General features: G+C 40.1%; 1 protein-coding gene and 1 long non-coding RNA gene across 6 annotated transcripts; both read right to left on the minus strand.

The window, feature by feature from the left end:
• Positions 1–3552: 3552 nt before the first annotated feature.
• Positions 3553–5527, minus strand: LOC135344776 (uncharacterized). 5 transcript variants are annotated; one of them, XR_010397534.1, is made up of 10 exons: positions 4868–5527; positions 4735–4798; positions 4628–4676; positions 4523–4574; positions 4307–4383; positions 4185–4246; positions 4048–4133; positions 3927–3995; positions 3735–3793; positions 3553–3679 (listed from the first exon to the last, which is right to left on the minus strand). It is a non-coding gene; the product is annotated as an uncharacterized LOC135344776 (long non-coding RNA). The 5 variants fall into 5 exon arrangements; XR_010397536.1 differs by lacking the exons at positions 3553–3679; positions 3735–3793 and adding an exon at positions 4436–4474 and having other exon boundaries at positions 3858–3995; XR_010397535.1 differs by lacking the exons at positions 3553–3679; positions 3735–3793 and having other exon boundaries at positions 3858–3995; positions 4900–5527.
• Positions 5528–16266: 10739 nt separating this feature from the next.
• Positions 16267–17947, minus strand: LOC135352460 (uncharacterized). Its single transcript, XM_064551639.1, has 7 exons — positions 17781–17947; positions 17643–17728; positions 17380–17574; positions 16762–17259; positions 16594–16701; positions 16494–16536; positions 16267–16420 (listed from the first exon to the last, which is right to left on the minus strand). The coding sequence occupies exons 3-7, from the start codon at positions 17549–17551 to the stop codon at positions 16282–16284; spliced, it is 960 nt and encodes a 319-aa protein (XP_064407709.1). The 5' UTR covers positions 17552–17574; positions 17643–17728; positions 17781–17947; the 3' UTR covers positions 16267–16281.
• Between the last annotated feature and the right edge of the window lie 2988 nt (positions 17948–20935).

The raw sequence follows: 20935 nt of genomic DNA on the forward strand, positions 1-20935 counted from the left end.
AGCCGCACGAGGGATACGGTAAAGCTGACTGTGTGTGTGTCTGTGTCTGTCTGTCTGTCTGTGTGTGTGTGTATTCCAGCTATAACTGCTCAACGGTTACAATGCGACGAAAACTAACAGCTTCTATAGGCTTCTAGCCACGTTCTCTTGGATTTTGATTCGTGGATTAGCAAACTAAAGCTTCTTTCTCGAGTTATGGCTAGTTTGACTCACATTGAAGGCTGTTGCAGTCTCTTCAGAATCTTTCATAGCATCATCTGTCCGCACAAACTTTCTATTCAACATATGAGTTAGCCTTGCACTAAAGCGCTAGCTTTTTGTTAGCTACAATACTCAGAAAATATCTGTTAATTAAAACAGCTAGCTAGCATGCAGTAGCCATTTGTGAAATTGATCTCTTTGGACACACCCTTTAATTATTCCTGTGGATGTAATGCGCATGCGCGCTCATTCCCCATGTGTGAGAAAATAATATCCAAGATCCAGATCCAGATCCTCCTGGCAGAATCATCTTTGTCTTGAGGGCCTGGTAAGCCACAAAACACTACCATATAACAATATAGATAACAATATGCATGTACACAGGTCTTTTCTTCTTAGATATTATATACACTGAACTACAGATCCTGGAAGAATCAATTTTCTTCTTTCTTGATGTCCTGGTAAGCCACATAATACAATAAATAACAACTTACAATAGATGCATGTAAATAAGTCTTTTCTTCTCAGTGACTTTATATAGATAAGCTAACTTTAATATAAAATTCATTATAGATAACACTCTAATACTTTTGAGCGAAAGCAAAAACATGGCGAGAGGCATTAGCACAGCGCCAGCTTGAACACTAGTTTCCCTTGTAGCCCTAAGGTGCCAATTTATGACAGTTAAACCCCACTAGACTACATGGCAAAAGTGTAGTAGGTGGGAAATATCTCTTTATACACCCTTGGTTGTAGTATAATTATATAGGTTTGGATGCCACACCACTTGAGAAAAATATAAGAAGTGAGATAATGATAATTATAACCAACGTTAAGTATAGAGAAGTCTTTTGGTGGGGACAGGTGGGCTGCCACAAATGCATTAAATTTTTTTTATCATCATCATTTTTATTTTATCAAGTTTCCAGGTCATCATGAATCATCAGAATGCACAAACTTTACAATGTCTTTGTTCAAACATGTTGCAGCGAGCAGGGACGAAGGCTGTACGCATGTATGTGTGTGTATTATGTATAATTATTAGTATAGGTTGTACATACAGTGCAGTTGTGTGTGTTTTCAATTATTGCACAAATTTTGACTCGTGTTTAGACTGCTCTATTTCTGCAGGGAAAGGCCACAGCAAGAAACTGAGTTGACATATAGCTTAGTTAGCCTTTTATCTGTATAAATGTGTGAAATTATAGTCAATGAATATTCTCATGCATTACTACTGATATTTGAAAAATTGCACTATTTCACTGTGTTTTGTCTGACTGACTAGTAAGTAAGTTAGTAAGTAACTTTCTTGGAAAGAATTTCCTCCTTGTACAAACATGTTCAGAAGATTCAGAAGATTCTGGATACAGCCTCTAGTCAACTAGAACCCGGACCATGGGCGTTTTTTTTGCGTCCGCTTCCAAGAGGCAGGTGACTTCTCCATAGATAGAAAAGGGAGGGATTGGAAACGAACGACAATTTCAATGATATCCGTTGAAACACTCCTTGTCTTGTTACGTAATCACGTTCTGGAGGGATTGTAACAAAGATTTTCTCTGACTCAGTTCTTGCAGACGTTGTTAGAGTCTAACTTAGACTTCTGGGTTAGGCCAGATGTCCGTGACTTAACTGTATTCATACCTGGTAAGTTAGAAACTCACTTCAGTAGAGTTGAAGCAGAATAATAGGCCAGTTTTGTAGGGTAAGGTGATAGTCAAAATTATGTCTCCCTCTAGCACATATGTAAAGCTGATTTGCAGTTTGTACTTGTGTCAAACTGTATACTTGGGTCCTAGTGCTTTGTGTAAGTATTACTTTTTGAATGATACAAGTGAAACTTTCATACTATATCAATAAATAAAGTATTTCAGGAGTGTTTTTTGTCTCCTTTTTTCATCTCTAAAAAGGGCTAGTTGAATATATTCTGCTAATATACTGTTAGAGGAGTATTTGAAGTTTTGCATTGTCTTTGTTTGCACTTACAGAAATGCTGTGAAAATTTTGAATCATCATTCACAAAAGAATGAATTTAGGATTACTGGTAAGCATGCTATACTGATTATTGCCCACACTATACTTTTATAACAATACCTGCAGAGAGGTCATTTGTGGACGAGATGGTTAGATATCTGTTCACAATACGTACCTGGAGTCATCAGCAACAGGTTGTGTCAGGACCCCGTTAAATTGGCCAACAAAGACAGAGGGGTAAATCCAACGAGAACCCGAATGTTAGTGAGTTTGCTAAGAACACAGGCTCTTCGGGTGATCAACAGCACATGCATGTGCAACAATTAGAGGCAACTGCTGAAAGACAATAGAAGACGACCATTGCAGCTAGGTGATGAGAATAACACCTTCCCAAAAGAAGGCAGCATAATATTGTATAGAGAAATCAATTGTTCACATGTTCAATCACATTCACATGTTCAATTCTTAACTGTGATAAATAATTGTTCAATTCTATAAATTTAACTGTGCATGATAATTAAATGATGCTGCGGAGTGTCACGACTTCAATTCTGAGTAGAATTTCACAGTAAAAGCCCGAACCATCACACTGTGTTCAGAACCCTCCAACGAAACTATCAATGCAGAAGCTGTGTTGAAGGCAACTGCTTCCTCTGGTGATGAAGCTTTGAATCTATGTACTCTCTGTCAAAACAGTCTTAAAAGCTTCCTTAAACCTACCTGCATGCATTTACATGAAAAGGAAAGAAAGTAAATGGAAAGTAATTAATTATTATTTATTATTAACAAACAGTTCAACATCACTTACTCTGAAATGGAGCCGGAGCACTACTTTCCATTGTACAGTGCAAATGTAGACCTGAGCTAGAAAGCCATTCTTGAGAACTAGAAAGCCATATACTCGAAATCAGCTGGCTGGAACACAATTTTTATTTTGAGGAAGTATAAGTATAGTGATCACTTCCCTCTTCGATCTATGCTTCCGGCAGACAAGGAGTGTTTGGCACACGTGATTCGTTTCCAATCCCTTCCTCTTCTATCTATGACTTCTCAGGCTCCACTTTTCTTACCTACGCAATTCCGCCATCTTTAAATGACTGCCACAGCAACGCACATGGCAACTTATGAGGTGGGCGTGGCTTTGATATTTACATAAATATTACACAGCCAAAAATCCACGGGCCGTTTCATGCCTGTTACGGGCCCGTTACAGGCATGAAACCACATGGTGTATTCAACTGTTTGGTTAGATACTGCTTAGCAGCCTGTGGATTTCAGCATGTAATCAGCCGTGGAACGGGCTGTAAGCAGTCTGAGCACGGCCTGTAAGCAGCCCTGTGTTCTCAGTTAGTTCTGGTTTGCTTTTATACAGTTAAAAGCTGAGTTTGGCATGAATAATTCCACAAAGTGTTAACATTTTTAAGAAACAAACATAGCCAGACAGTTTGACAGTTTACAACACTAATAAGAATGTTTCTTCTAGTGCTTGTGCTGCTCGAGTGTGTCACTGTGTGTATAAAGAAGACACGTGAATAATGGTTGCAAAGAAAATAATGTCTTACCATTATAATGTGTTGTTCGACTGTTCGTACTGTCCACAGACCAGCCATGTCCTCTGTCACTGTGTGTATAAAGAAGACACGTGAATAATGGTTGCAAAGAAAATGTTTCTTATCATTATAATGTGTTGTTCGACTGTTCGTACTCCAGCCATGTCCTCTGTCACTGTGTGTATATAGTGAATATAGTCTTACCATTTATACCTTTTTTGTTCGACTGTTTGTACTGTCACAGACCAGCCATGTCCAGAGCCAGTAACTTAACTAAAGCAAAACACAAACAAAGTTTTTATAATTATTATGAATGATTGCTTACCTGCCAAATTCTAAAGTATAGGTGTGTCCACGATATAGGTGTGTCCACGATATAGGTGTGTCCACGATATAGGTGTGTCCACGATGCTGTAATTAGACCAACCAATGTAAACGACAATAATTATTATTGTAAAATACCTTCTGGTCATGATGGGTTGAAATCATTGATGGCATGAGCATTCCAATTTATATATGTACATCTGTATGTGTGCATCAGTACACGAGTTTAAAGTGAGTTAAATAATTATTAATTGGCTCACATTCTCAAGTAGTGTGAATAGGAACCTCAATCTCGAGCTCAATCAGTACAGTAATGATGACATAGACACAGGTACATCTGTATGTGTGCATACGTAAACGAGTTCGAGTAAGTGAGTCAATAATAGAACCTGAATCTCGAGCTCGTAAAGTAATGATGACACAGACAACTGTAGATAATATCATAGGTATACGCATTTTATATACCTCGTACTCACCTATTTAGTAGCCGTTGTAGAGGTGCATATTCTTCTTTTTAGATGTGTATTCCTATACATAAGCAGCATATGGACCAACATTTTAAAAACCAGCTGAACACTCACTTATAACATTGTATTAGAAGTCAACAACCTGCGTCAGAGTCAACCAGATCTGCAATACGAAATAACTCCGTCAACATAATTATTTATACATGACCACATAAGCACACCTTGTAGCCTATAGAGCTGGACTCCTAGAGACAGTGAGAGAAGAATTACAGAGACATCTAGCAGCTGATCACAGTAAATGGACAGAAGTGAGTATTAATTAATTAGACCTACTATACTAGCTCCTCTACTTACTTCCTCTCTCTCTCTTTTTCTTGCTAGCTGGCCTTGGCAGTCAGCTCCATAAATAATATAATTACTCCATCCATCCTTTAAAGCTGCAACTGAAGGAGAAGATCAAACTGAAGCACCTTTTCAGTCTCTTAGTGGATTTGGTAGCTAAGCAACTTTCTCTCTGCGCATGCGCATACACTAGCTGCACAGGCTGTAAGCAGGACGTGGGTGGTACAGGCTGAAACAGGTCCGTTATTTACGGGCTGTATTCAGGACAGGATGTACGTGCTGTAACGGGCCTGTGGTTCCAGGATGTAAGCAGGCCGTGGGCGATTACATCTGCATACAGGCCCGTATTCCGGCCTGTATTCAGCTGATTTTCCCCACTGGCCTGAAACGTTCCCGTGGATTTTTGGCTGTGTACATAAACACAAAACCTCCTTTCTTCAGCTCAGCTCTCCATTCTCTCACTTCAGGTATGCTATTTATGCTAGACGTATGCACTGACTGGATCTACCATAGGCCTCCATGCTTTTGCACTTGGAAGTACATCTACAGTATAAACATGGCTGCCATTATTTTTATCATAGATAAATGACTGAATAAAATACTGAATAATGTTTATTCCAGTCCTGTCTTCTCTTCTTGAACTTCTCTTGCTTCTTGATGTTCCTCATAGGTATTTCACTTTCATTATTGAGAAAAGAAGGCCGGTGAAGGAGGCTAACTCCTCAATTCCCTGAGTGAAGTGCGGCCTGGGATCGAGACTATTGAGGAATATAATATAATTCTGTCCAACGACCACTTATATATTATCTTCAACAAGATTACAGGACGATGACAAATTAATCAACGTCACATTAATTTTATCTTATCATTAATGTACTACTGTATGAAAAAAGAAAGGGAATCAAAACTAAAAAACATTTGCAATGTGAACGTTGCTAGGATTGCCAGGAAAAGAAAAGCGCGAAAAAGCGAAGAAACAAGAAATTCGGCGAGTGCATAACTCCAATCCGTTACAACGTCATGAATATGTACAGTCGAGTGGCCTACTGTTGATAAGGAATTTTAAAATCGAAATACAGGTTGGGTAAATACCGTGGCACAGTCATTGGTCTCTATCTGCTGGTCATGAATAACTTGGAATACTTCCACCCACACATCCAACACTTGCGTGTTTGCTCAACACTGTAAGGGAGTCATAAACACATAACTATATAGCCTGCAAATAATGCACATAATTAACATCACTATAATTATTACTTGCAATGTGAGAGGATTGGCCAGGAAAAATACCAAAACAAAAATAATAATTATTGAAACAGTACATGTGTTGTAGCGGATTGGAGTTATGCACTCGCCGAATTTCTTGTTTCTTCGCTTTTTCGCGCTTTTCTTTTCCTGGCAATCCTAGCAACGTTCACATTGCAAATGTTTTTTAGTTTTGATATATTATTATTATAGTTCAGGGTTAGAGTCATGCTAAGGAAAATTAATTTTATCCATGAACCGATTCATTGTGCTCAATAGATGTATACACTACTATACAGCCGACTCAGCACTGTATACTGCATTTCTACAGCTGCTTTTTTTGTTCTCATAAAGATTTGCATGCCATTATACTCACATGCAGTCACACAAAAAAAGTTCGCCCAATATGCTATTATGCGCATAATGTGCAAGTATACAAATCGACAACCTATAGTTAGAAACGATGCAGTGTAATTATGAATGTGGAACATCTTTTTACTGATTTCCATGTTGCTGGCCGTTGCACTGATCGCTGATATGTAAATACAGGATGGTGAAAGATTGATCATCATAATTATTTACAAATACAATTAAATAATTATACCCTGTATATACAGTTAATCCGGTCACCCTTGGGACCATGCAGCTTGGCGGGAATAGCGAGGTGGCTGTAGCTCAGGAAATAGCCGCGGCTTAAAAACGACCTTACCTTGAACCAAATGACTACTTTTGCAGTTCTTGTCTCGAGGATAATGTAGGATAATGAATCATTCTGTTCTCTATTTAAGTGTAATCTAATTTTATTTGCTAAACAACACCCAAAACGTCATATCCGGCCATAATATACATATAAAATTACATTGAAAACCTTGTTTGGGACAGCCAGCACTGGCCGGTAAACGGAACAGCGAGTGGCCGTACTTCAGGGTGAGTTTTGTGCAGTAAACATATAGCTAGCATTCTGTGCCAAGTCAAATGGCCGGTATATCGAGGTGGCCGTACTTTATAGATTTTTACGGGGAAATTAAAACCGACATAAACTCCCACACACTGGTATTTTACATTGGTGGGTGGCATTCAACCGCGAATATTAGAACCCACGAGCAATTCTGCTAGCCTCCTTCACAGCCTCTCCTTTTTCTGTTCTTTGTCACACGGTCAATAAGATAAAATACGGTAAGAATTGGAGGAACAAAGAAAGAAAGAACGAACCGTCTAAGAAAAAGGAGAGCCTGTCTCGCTAAGTCGCGTGACGGTGGCACAGTGGTGGCACAGTGAAAATGAGCGTGGGCTTTCAGTAGATGGGCGGAGCCTGACAGGCAACAAAGCCACAGGATGCCTACGCATTGTAGACTTACTTCATATGCAAGTCTGGAGATAATTATTATCATAGACGATGGCTTTAATACCTAGCATAGTGAAGTCTGAAGACTAAAGGTCTATCTTTGAGCCTATCCTCAAGCCTCAAATTGAGGCTTGAGTTATTATTGAGCAGTCTAGTCTAGAAACAGTGTAAAATGACATGACAATGTTGCAAGGTTGTGATCTCATGAGTACTGACAGAGTGACTAAACTATACTAATTTGTGTGCATGAGACAGTTTTCACAGGGGCACGAGCACCAATGTCGAATTTTCCCTTAGTTTAATACATGTAATAGATTGAAGATCGATAGGGTCCTGTTAATTCCATAGTCGTGTAATCCTATTGTAGTAGTATTAGAGGTTCTGCTCCTTTTGGAAACTTTCTGGCAGTAGAACCAGCTCTATAGTGGATACGGAAATAATACCTGCAGATAAGCACTCAGGTCTACATTGTCTGCTGTAATTTGAAACACTCGACTGGGTCGAACGTGAGGTCTTGAGAGTGGGAGCACATTGAGTTTGATAAGGCGAGTCTTGTAGTCTGTAGTTCTGCTGTAGTTCTACTGTAATTATCCGAGGATAAAATTGGTTGCCCTTGCCCTTCTAGTTTGGATAGTGTGATTGTTCCAGGGCAATCTTCTTCTTCTTATTATTATGACTTGGACTAAAACATTCCTTCTGATGACATGAAGGGATCTGTCAATTTTGGCATGTCAGAAGTATTGCTGTGAGTTGTCCAGGATCTGGGATAGGTTCCTTCTTTGCCCAGGTCCTTTTGACAAGTGCTATTATCAGATACAGTAGTACTCTAGCCTTTCATGCTTCATCTTGTAGAGCTAACTTCTACATACTGTGTTCTGTAGCTTCACACACTCTTTGCCTCTAGTTCCTGGTAAATACGCTTAAGTACTGTGTCACAGTGTGTGGGAGGACAGATATTGCGGTTTACTCTTGCCCACGCTCAATTAAATTTGGCTACGTCAGTAGCAGATCACAAGACTTAGCGGGGCAGGCCTTCCTTTTTCTTAGTGGCTTCCTTTTTTCTTTCTTTGCTCCCTCCAATTATTCCCGTACGGTGTTAATAAATTATTGTGACAAACAACAGAAACAAAATTATAACTGAAAAAGGAAGGCCTGCGAAGGAGGCTACAATTCTGCTGAGGGCTCTGAAGTCAAATAGTGAAAATTTGCACACGCGAACATTTTTCGCTATATAAGGTACCTATAGTCTGTGTAAGTGTGTGTGCATGTAGACACAAAAATGAGCTGTTTAAGCAAACTATAATTATACATGCACTTTAATCATGAACTGCTTTAACTGCTGATGATTGAGACTGTCCATACTTATTATTGAAACTTGTAGGCGATCTTTTACGGCGACAAAAAACAACTATAATCGTTGCTTTATAGATTCACAATCGTTCCCAATTCACGATCATTCCCCTTAATCATAAAGACATTACGATAAGTATCCGTTTTTCCGCTTTGAAGCTCAACCAACGCACGGGGTGAATGATCTATGAGCATCTTGTTTGTGCATGGTCTCATTCTCAGTATAAACTCTCACTATTTCAGCTCTCTGACTGAGTAGGGCCACCTCAATAATTATATACCGGCCATTTAGTTTAGCACAGATTGCTAGCTAGATTTTTACTGCACAAAACTCGCCATGAAATGCGGCCACTCGCTATTCCATATATATACTGGCCATGCAGTATTGACTGTTCCAAACTAGGTTCTTAATGTTTATTACGGCCGGATATGACGTTTGGGTGTGGTTTAGCAGGATTACACTTAAAGAAACCGCAAAATTAGTCATTAGATCTGAGGTAGGGTTGCTTTTTTAGCCACGACTATTTTATGAAATGCGGCCACCTCGATATTCCGGCAAAGCTGTACAAGGTGGCTGGATTAACGAGAGTCTAGTATTACTGTATGCATGCCTCTGCATAAAGATGTCTACATTGCTTATACAGTATTGTTTAATGCATGGACAGACCTATTGACAAACCAGTGTTGTATGATTTGGTATATAGACAGGGAGATGCTTCTATATACCCATGCAGTTGTATTCAACCTCCTCATTATCAACTGCACACTCTGTCCTCATTTTGACTTTATCTTGTCTCAAAGAGTGCGATGAGATCTTTCATCATGGATGTACATGAAAGCCATTATATATACTGAGCCAGAAGAGGAACCGAATATATGCATCTCTTAAGAAGTACATATTATAATTGTACATGCATTGCATGCGTATAATAGTTATAATTCTTATACTTTTATGCATGCATGGTTGCCATTATAAGTATACTGCCCTTTGCAGCTCACTTGGAAGTTTTGGGCAACGAGTAAATTACAAAAAAACCACTTGAGATAAGTGTAACATGCAGTTTATATACATTTGTAAGTAAACCATAATACTATTAATATATTATAGAGCAAGGAACAAAGTTAAAATTTTAATTTGTTATACAGTAGACTCTCGCTATTCCGGCTCCCTGAAGTACGGCCACCTCGATATACCGGCCATTTGGCTTGGCACGGAATGCTAGCTATATGTTTACTGCACAAAACTCACCCTGAAGTACGGCCACTCGCTATTCCGGTTACCGGCCAGTGCTGGCTGTCCCAAACAGGGTTTTCAATGTAATTTGATACGTGTATTACGGCCGGATATGACGTTTTGGGTGTGGTTTAGCAAATAAAATTGAATTACACTTAAATAGAGAACAAAATGATTCATTATCCTCGAGACAAGAACCGCAAAAGTAGTCATTAGATTCGAGGTAAGGTCGTTTTTAAGCCGCGGCTATTTCCTGAGCTGCAGCCACCTCGCTATTCCGGCCTAGCCTCGATCCCAGCCCCTCTCACTAGAGGGCCTGGTAACCACTGTTTGCGCGTGGGTGGATTCAATAGTAAATTTGTTAGTAAAACTCTTTTTAATTTATCAATTAACCTTTTGTACTATGGTCACCCACGTGGTTGATGAGAGAGAAATCGCCATCACAACTCTAGGCTCATACGAGGAGCACTGATCTTACTGAGATGGCATCAAACAAGTGTCTGGAAGCAAGTAGATTTGCCAGAGTCGATCGGTACTGACAGAAAAACGCCTACCACTCTACCACAGTACAAAAGAAGACAAAATCTGACTTTTCAACACTGGAGAGCTTGAGCAAGAGCAGAACAGAAGTAGAAGCCATCACAACAAAACTAGTCACTAGTCTAGGTCGTAAATGTTGTAAGTAGCTGTGTTATTTTATTAAAACTGCTGTGATTTGTGCAATGACATCATTGTAAAATATACAATATACTAACTAATTTACTAAGATATCTCGATCCCCAAGAATCTTGGGGCAACTGACGCATGCGCAGACAGTGTATACCAGGCCGTCTTTCTCAACTGAGAGCGGCCTGGAATCGAGGCTAATTCCGGCCAAGCTGCATGGTCCCAAGGGTGACCGAGAGTCTACTGTAGTTATAACACGGGCACGAGGGATATATGCCATGCAGCCCGAGTGCACGTGTTATAACTAGTTTATATCCCGAGGGCATAGCAACATAACACTGTCATAACACAATATAAACAGCACAAAAAAAAAGACAGAGACAACTCACAGCTCTATCTCTTCTCTCTTCTAGACGCCAGTATCTGCAGCATATAAGATTGGCATGACCGACGAATGGCTTGACACAAAATTGTTGGAGTTCCAACTGAAATCTGTAAAACAGCCCCACCCCACTTCTGGTGCTGCAAAACAGCCCCGTCCACTTACTGCTGCAAAGAAACAGCCCCACCCCACTACTCAGTGAATACGTGTATTAGCTGCTGGTCTACGCTCGGCCTCATAACCAAGCCAAGAAAGCTCGCTTCTACACTGCTGCAAAACAGCTCATGCCCCCAGCAAAAAGAGCCACTCCTAGTGCTACGGTGAAGCAGAATTGACATGCATCACAAGGTCGAGGACTAGGTCAATCTAGGAACACAGAATCTTCCACAAAATGAATCTTGGACAATTTTAAAACCTGCATGGTTGCAAAAAGAAACTCCAGCAGTGCTGAACATTCATTCCTACATGGCTGGACATACTTTGATACTTGTTATTTCTCATGCGTATTAATTTAATTTTAATTTAATTGTCTGTCTAATTGCCAGAGGGGCGTTTTGTGGTTAGTGCATTATGACTTTGCGGTCAGTGCATTATGACTTTCAGCAGTGCATTATGCTGCATATTGCACTTGGCAACAACGTAGCAACGGGATATAATAGATTTTATAGACCAGATCTTTATGCTTTTGTTGTTGTAGTTTTTTACGCTATTTGGTTAATTTTAGCTTACGTCAGCTCACGTGAAGTTTTAGCAATAGTATATTATTACACTTAAGGTAAGCGTATAACAGTTTACAGCTAAATCACAACTTGGCCTATCTCTATCTGTAGGTACAAAGTTCAAATTTTAAAGCCCCAATTCAGTCCATTCATGCTGTCTCGATCATACGGAGTATAGCTTTAATGTAGATTCTGTAGTAATTACCCCAGTGAGCTTCTTTCTGATTTCACTGAGGTGCAAGCATGGACTAGTATAGATATTCGTCATGTTTGTGGAACGTATGGGCTCTAGGGGTAGCTTGATTACGACATACACTGCCTGGTCGTTTAAAACGATATAATTATATAAAATTGTTGACCGAGAAACAGCCTAATGCTGAACCAGTCTCCAACTCTCTGCCACATAATACGCCACTTAACTCCTCTTGATAAGGAGTAGTTTTTACCAGCCATGCACCCTTTCTACCACCCCCATAAACTCGGAACCCATATATATCACTTATCACTTTGAATGACAGATGACGTACCAAGGTCAGAGAATATGTGGAGTAACTGCTCAGACACAACAGCTATATCTTTAGAATACAGCGAGCAAAACTACATTCAAGTACAAGTAACGTGAGCATACATCGATACATGTATAAGAGATAGCATCCACTAGTGGTACTTCTTGCCATCAACAGGATCGGTGCATCTATCACGCTCATCAAATTGATCTGGAGTTTCTCCTAAGATGTAACGTGTTTGAGAGGAGCTTTGTAATCAAAATTGGCTTTGGTGGCCTATATAGCTGATACTTAAACAATATTGTTTTTATGTCTCTTTCTGCATGCATGAGCTTTCATGTGCCATCTCCTTTTGAGCGATCGAAAAAGCAACTTCTCTTTATTCATTAGTACAAGTGTTAATTGGCAATAAAAATTATCCTCTTTTCGGAGACAGATGTGAGAGGGAGGATTCTCTACTTTGGTACAGTAAGATTTGTTTGGTGTGTGTACAGGTATATAAGTACATTGATATGTTCAATCAAAGACATCAAAGCCTTATAAGCATTTTTCGGGAAGGGAAGATATATACAGTCAAGTCTCTTCTTTTCAAACGTTGTTTCCTATAATTAATTTTTACAGCCTGTAATTGTATCTGAATGTCTTGACATGCATGCGTGTATAATTATTATGTTATGGGCACTGTTATAGTTGCATATAATGATGCGCGCCTGTGTATAATCTAGTATTCTCCAGTTAATTGTTGATATTGGTACATTTTGCTGTGGGCCAGCTTCAGTATAGCCTCAAGACCATGCCGTTCGTTATTTGAAAGAACGGGCCTATAGTCAAGTTCCAATGTAGCATGCACTCGTTTTAGTGGTCCAGGAATTTCTTGGACCGATAATTGCCCGCACAAGGTGTATTACCCATAAATATCATTATGATGCTGTAAAACGCTGACTCAGCTAGACAAGTTGCACATTGGAACTTGACCAGGTGTTCTTTCAGATACAAACGGCTGGTCTCGAGGCTACAGCTTCAGATTCAGAAAATCCGGTAATAAAATTATAATGACTCATGCATCTCTGCAGATCTACAGCTGCAAGGTTGTGAAGAGTGCTGCTAAAGTATAAATCAATGTGCATGGACTTACATGGGCCTCCTCTTCAGCCAGCATTGACAGCAGGCTGAAATGGATTATGCAGCTCCATTGGCCGATAATGAAAAACCAGGCTGACAGCTCATCAACTATATACTCAGTGGTAGATCTAGGTTGGGGCAGCATATACAAGAACAGGAAATGACTAAGTAAATAACTAGCTAGCAAAGTCATTACAATATTCTTGGATTCAGTATACACACAACCATTGTTTCCAATGAAAAACTTAATTCAATGAAAGCACCGCGGGTGCTGATGCCTCGGTGGAGATGCCAAAGCTATACATAACATAATATTTATATAAAGCTACTATTAAATAGCTTTTATACACAGTCATGCATTGCTACGTGCAAACTCGAAGAGTGGGTAACGATTGATGCCAAAAGTTCAAGTCTAAAATTATTGAGTGGCATTTGTGTCAAAAATAAAAATTGATCTGCTTGGTAAAATCGATTGGAAAATGCATAGTCAGCTGAATTGATCTGCAAAATGCAAATCAAAACTGCTGTGTCAGCAAATCGATCTGCAAAAATGCAAGCAGCGTGCAATAACGCAAATTAAAATTAAAGAAGTGTTAAGACACACCCCTATACTTCAAAGCTTTCTTTGGTGTAACATATAGCTTTGAGGTTTGTTAACACTGTATTTAGTGACCTCTTGCGACCCTACAAAAAAGCAAATCTGATTGTTGTGTTGAGAATGCACTGAGTGCAGATCGATTTGTTTTGCGTGCAGATCAATTTGCTGACTCTGCAGTTTTGATTTGCATTTTTTGCAGATCGATTCAACTGACCATGCAATTTTTGATCTGCATTTTACAGATCGATTTGTTGACTCTGCAGTTTTGCAGATCAATTCAGCTGACTATGCAATTTTTGATCTGCATTTTGCAGATCCATTCAGCTGACTATGCGTTTTTCCAATTGATTTTGCCAAGCAGATCGATTTTTATTTTTGACACAAATGCCGCTCCATATAAAATTAATGGCTGCCATCAGCAGGGCCTTGCAGCCCTCTTATCACTCTTGCAGCTACCAATAGCTAGGGTTCTAGTGCAGAGCTAACTACTAAGTAGAGTAGCAACACTCTGTAAACAAGTTTGGCTACAATGCTCCTCTGAAAAGGTAGCCTCGGTCCCAGGCCGATTTTTTTTTAATAGGCGACCTAGCGTTCAATTGGAGACGGATCGGCCGGGGGTCGAGGCTACTGAAAAGGCTGCAATGGCATTCCAAGTAAGCAAAACTAGGCATAACTCGAGAACGAAGCATTATTTTGCAAATCCACGAATGAAAACATGAGTAGAAGCCTATATAATTATACTTGCACTTGATTCATCCTTGAGCAGCTGTAGCAGTCTACATGCACACACACACACACACACACACACACACAACGCACGCACGCACGCACGCACGCACACACGCACGCACACACACACACACGCACACACACACACAAACACACTACCGTATATACCACGCTTGCGCATGCGCACCGAGGCATAATTAAAAATTTTTATGACAGAATCCATTCCAGTCCAGTCCAGTCCAGTGATTGTAGGCTGCCAAAAATTAATGGCTATATATATAGAGGGATTCAAGAAGCTGCATTTACATCTCTATATGGATTACCAATAGCCTACCTGATCTTCTAGGATTGCCAAAAAGGGAGTGACAACAATCACAATAGAATAACCAGGCTCTTTCTGTAACAAGCTATCAAAAGCTGATGGCAAACATGCAGGCATAACAGAGTCTTTTATCAAATCCAGTGGGTAAGATAGCAAACACATCTCTTCCCTGAAGCATGCATGGCCACAACGACATCTACCTGCATGTTCTGGCTTCATTGATGGATATAGTCCAGTCCTTTTCCAGCCTCAACTGCAACGCTTTTCAACTTGGCTTCTTCCATGATAGCAAATAAAACTTGCTATGTCATGTTTGCAATAACAACACTGCGCAGTGGGTTGCAGGCTTGCAGCACACGTGGTACAGTTAAGTGGGTGTGATCAATCCACTTGAAATACTGCAATCTGATTGGAGCCGGTGGAATTCCACCGGCAGAACAAAACTGTAGATAAGCTTGGGTCCCGTCCTCCTTCCGTGCAACGGTCGAGGGCAGCGACGCCCGTCTACGTGAAAACCTGGCTGTAGCTTGTCTCTACAGCCTTTTTAAAGCTTGTATGAGCTAAAGAAGCAGTTAGCAAAGCCCCAAGATTCATTTGCAGCAAGAAATGACTCATATAGAAAATACATAGCTGGCAATTAAAACCTCCCAAGGAGAAGACCACCCAGCTCTCTATAACGGCCAAAAGGCTGTTCCCCAACGGTGTCCGTTTTATGGAGGTTCCACTGTACCTTGTTGTGTTAGAGCTATCCACAGTACAAACACACATCGATATCGCATCCAGGTGAGCAGAATCAGAATTAGGGTTGGTAGATTATGCTGGTATAATTTTGAGCATAATATATATACAGTAGACTCTCGTTAATCCGGTCACCCTTGGGACCATGCAGCTTGGCCGGAATAGCGAGGTGGCTGTAGTTCAGGAAATAGCGTTAACATTCGTAGCTAATGTTAATAATTAAACACAAATGGAAGCAAGTTTTCAATCTCCAAACAAGAACCTTTAACTCAACATTAACATTAAAACTACATGTACTAAGCCTGCATGGTCGTATATCAAGTATACTTAATTACTATTATATTAACACGCAGACTGACTCACTGCTTGAAACTAAGTAAACTGTAAATGTCCATAAGCAAGGTTCCCCTGAGTGAGGATACCTGGTTTAATATCCTCTGGTTCTTTGTATATTGGTCCTCTCAGTTCATTTAGAGGATATGACCGCTGCTGAAAATGGCCATAGGCAATATTGTCTGAGTGTGAGGGACTGATTTAATTTCATCTGGATCCTCTATATCAATGGAGTTGGGGTCAGCATAGATGGAGTAAGGAGGTGGGGGAGTTTTCCTGTAGAAAAACCAAGCAACAGCGTTAACAAATAGCTTATAATGATGTTAACAGTCGTTAATAGCAAACTTACGTTAGTCCATCAATTTCAACATCTACTGGCCTTGATGAACCCTCTATCATGAAGAAAGTATGCAACTATACAATTACAAAAGATATACACAAAGTCTTACCTTTATTTTTTAGCTTCTGATAAAGAACCAATACGACAATAGTAACAACAACAGCAAAAATAACCAGGAGTGGCACAATGATAAAAACTACCATAAACGAGACAGCAACTGCAAAAGATATACATATATAAAGTACACACATATTAAATAGAGCTTTTGAAGACCTACTTGAACAAGAGTTGTTTTCTACCATCCATTCACTATCCACACAAATAGCCTGAGAGTCTCCAGAGAAAGTCATTACTACACTGCCACATTCCAGAGTAGCGATAGTGGTGTGAGGCACTGTTTCACTGCTGTCAGGTGCACGGTTGAATGTGAAGGTGACCCCTGACCCCAACTGAGCTTGCAGAGTAGATACTACACACCTTCGAAAGTCTAGATTAGTCTGAGACATTACAGCAGTGTTCTGATACATCAAAGTTGCAGTGTAACAGAGTTCAACAATCGACACGGTTTCCACGGGAATACAAACACCAGCTGCCGAAGTAATGGCTGCTGTCATGCTCGTAGGATTAGGGAAGTCTGTCACTGACTGACACGGCCCAACACCGTATGACAGAAGTATAGCAAAGTTTCCCAACCTGATGTCGTTAGCACAGTCTTCCCTGACTGTGAAAGTGAGGCAGGTAGTAATAGTGCTTGTGTCAACAGAGAATGCTGATACTGTAAGGGGATAGAGGAATTATATACAGGCTTTCATTGCGTTTTGCTAACTGCATGTGTACACTAGAGCACATGTAAAATCTATTCCATACAGGGTAGACATGTAATATCAAACCTCACCTCGGAAATCAGATGCATCTTGTAGTGTTTCTCCAGCAACATTTCTGACAGACACAGTGAAATTGTAGATATCGTTTTTCCTTGGAATGGACAGGATGTACGGTGAGTTCGAAATAGCAGTATCAACTTGGCCACCGACTGGACTAAAGCGGATATTTGGTGTGCGATTCATGGGGGGGTCGAGTGGGAAGACAGCTGGATCAGTGGAGGAGAGAGTCTGTGAGATAGAGGAATAATGCCAATTTCAATCGTGTAAAGCTCACCCCTTCCTCAACAGTCCATGTTAGGGTGACAGGAAGAAGGGAGTCAGAACATTCGATGGAAAGAGCTAGTTCACTGATGGCCAGTTCTGTGATATAAAATCATTATAGCATTAATTTACAAGTTTTCAAAGAACATACTTGCTATTTTGAAGGTATAATTGAACTGACGGCTTCTCTCTGCTCCAGAGCACGTAACACTGGCACCAGTGATGCTGACCGTGTGACTTATAGAGTAGTCCAGACTAGCCACAGTGAGCAGATTACCATTCATTACCTGCACGAAGCCACTACCCCCTACCATATGGCACTCCATTTGTTTCATTATTCAATAGTGAAAAATATTGTCAATGGCGAAATATGTTGACAATGATGTAATGTGATTGTCAATACTTGGGTTACCTATTGTCAATGATTATCCGATTCATTGTCAATAACTATCGTCATGTTTGTCAATAATTGGGTTGCCTGTTGTCAATGATTATCCGATTCATTGTCAATAAACTATCGTGATGTTGTCAATAATTGGGTTGCCTGTTGTCAATGATTATCTGATTCATTGTCAATAATATTGTCATGTTTGTCAATAATTGTTGGAATAATTGTCAATAATTATCATCATTTATTGTCAATGATTGTTCAAAGTATTGCCAATAATTATTCACCCGTTTTTATTCGATGTCCCTGCTCCATTCCAGAATGGGTCACCATATTTTACTGCGCATGCGCATGAACTACCAAGAGCCACGTGGCAGGAGTTGACTCACTATACACGTACACAAAAAGACCAGAGATTAAGACTTAACTCACGACCTCCCCAGAACACGAAGCTTTAGCAAGGGTCTTGAAGTCGAATGGCAGCCAATGAGCAGGAAGCTCACTGAGTAAAATAACTCTGATATATATAAATTAAATTATACTACACTAGGCCAGCTATGAAGTCGAATGGCAGCCAACGAGCAGGAAGCTCAGGTAAAATAACTCTGATATATATAAATTAAGTTATACTACACTAGGCCAGCTATGTACATAGCTTACTATGTACATAGCTATAGCTGGCCTAGTGTAGTATAATTTAATTTATATATATCAGAGTTATTTTACTCAGTGAGCTTCCTGCTCGTTGGCTGCCATTCGACTTCAAGACCCTTGCTAAAGCTTCCTGCAGTACGTGTTCTGGGGAGGTCGTGAGTTAATTGCAGTAAGTCTTTAATCTCTGGTCTTTTTGTGTACGTGTACAGTGAGTCAACTCCTGCCACATGGCTCTTGGTAGTTCATGCGCATGCGCAGTAAAATATGGTGACCCATTCCAGAATGGAGCAGGGACATCGAATAAAAACGGGTGAATAATTATTGGCAATACTTTGAACAATCATTGACAATAAATGATGATAATTATTGACAATAAAATTGAGCAATCATTGACAATAATGATGATAATTATTGACAATAATTCCAACAATTATTGACAAACATGACGATATTATTGACAATGAATCAGATAATCATTGACAACAGGCAACCCAATTATTGACAACATCACGATAGTTATTGACAATGAATCGGATAATTATTGACAATAGGCACCCAATTATTGACAATCACATTACATCATTGTCAACATAATTATTTCGCCATTGACAATATTTTTCACTATTGAATAATGAAACAAATGGAGCGCCATACTACCAAACTACCAGAGTAGGTAACATCAGTGCCATACGCTCCAGGGCTGGTCACATTGATTTTCAAGCTACCAGTCACATTTGATTCAACAGAGTACAAAACAAAATCGGAAGAGGGGGTAGAATCTGCGTGCGTGAGAAAGACATAATTTATATACAGTACTGAAAAACACCAGTCACTCTGGCGCACCTACAACTTGAATAGTGATAATCCCCAAGGACTCAGCAACATTACCAGTGGCGTCCAAACACTCAACCATAGCCGAGTCCATCCAGTGTCTCAGGGACAGCAACTAATTCAGCAGTGGAGCTCAGTACAGAGTCCATGTTACTGGTTGAGGTGATGATGAATGGACCACAAGCCTCGTTGTCAGGGGGATCGTGACTCAGAAGAGCATTACAGTTTTGTGTGGTGGTTCCGGTGATCCTCCAGCGAGTGGAACCACTAGCAGTGTTGTTGTGTGAGCAGGTGATGGAGAGGGGAACATCTGGACATATTGTTAGTACTCCATTAGTAGAGAGGGGAGTTGACACCAGAATGCCGGCAGCAACTGCATCTACACTGTACATAATTTTTTCAAATAATTATGAGAACAAGAAAAAATGTTCCCACAATCCAGAAAGTGTATGACTTGTATAGATCCATATCACTATATAATAGTCTAGTCTACTCTAGATTTTATGGAACCCTTTCCCTGTTGAAGCCGTCATATGACGGCCATGCTTGTGGTATTGAATCAGGTAAGTTTTGAGTTTAATGTGAAATTTGTCAACTAAATTACTCGTTACTAAATTACTCGTTACTAGTTACTATATAGTTATTCAGAGAAGTCTGAAAGTGTAGGATAGCTCCTGAAAAATGCCTTGCCCGACCGGCCTGCTTGTTTTGTGATGCTGTAAGCTGAGTCATCAACAGTACTTGATAGTTAGCTCCAGAGGAGGTACGACATCCGCGTGTCATCCGCATGTCACACACATTCTGAACTTTGACCTAAGGAATGTGTGTGTTAAAGACACGCGGATGACACGCGTGTTAGGCCACTAAAAGAGAAACACTCAAAGAGAAATACCGGAAGTGAAATTAAATAATGGGCGTGGTAATAGGAGTGGCGCAGCGGGGTCCAATTTGCTAGCGGGTTCTGTACCGGCCAATAAATGCAGCCAACAGCCAGAGCCACAGCACTGCAGTGTGTGTCACTGTGTACTTTGTCTATGCAAGTAAACCAACCTGAGTGTGAACACTGCTGCTGCTGATATCACACCAAGTGTCTAGACATGGATGACAAAAAATATGACAGTCTTTCAAAGTCTGATCGAGCCTGGATGGTGCTGTAATCACTGAACTGAATGCTACTCGGATGCACTACCTTATAGGTAGGGACACTACCACCACATTATCTCCAAGCACATCAATGGATGCAACATCACCTACCCACCATCTCTCCACAACTCTCAACTCCTCCTCAAACAGCGTCAACTATTCACTCCATTCCACAAAGTCAGACATATTGTTTAATGCTAAGAGTGTTGCAAACAAACTACGACAACTTCACGCAGGAGAAAACATTGATATTATCGCTGTCACAGAAACACACAGATACAAAACTAATG

The sequence above is a fragment of the Halichondria panicea genome, chromosome 1 (genome assembly GCF_963675165.1).
Source record: "Halichondria panicea chromosome 1, odHalPani1.1, whole genome shotgun sequence".
Lineage (NCBI taxonomy): Eukaryota > Metazoa > Porifera > Demospongiae > Suberitida > Halichondriidae > Halichondria > Halichondria panicea.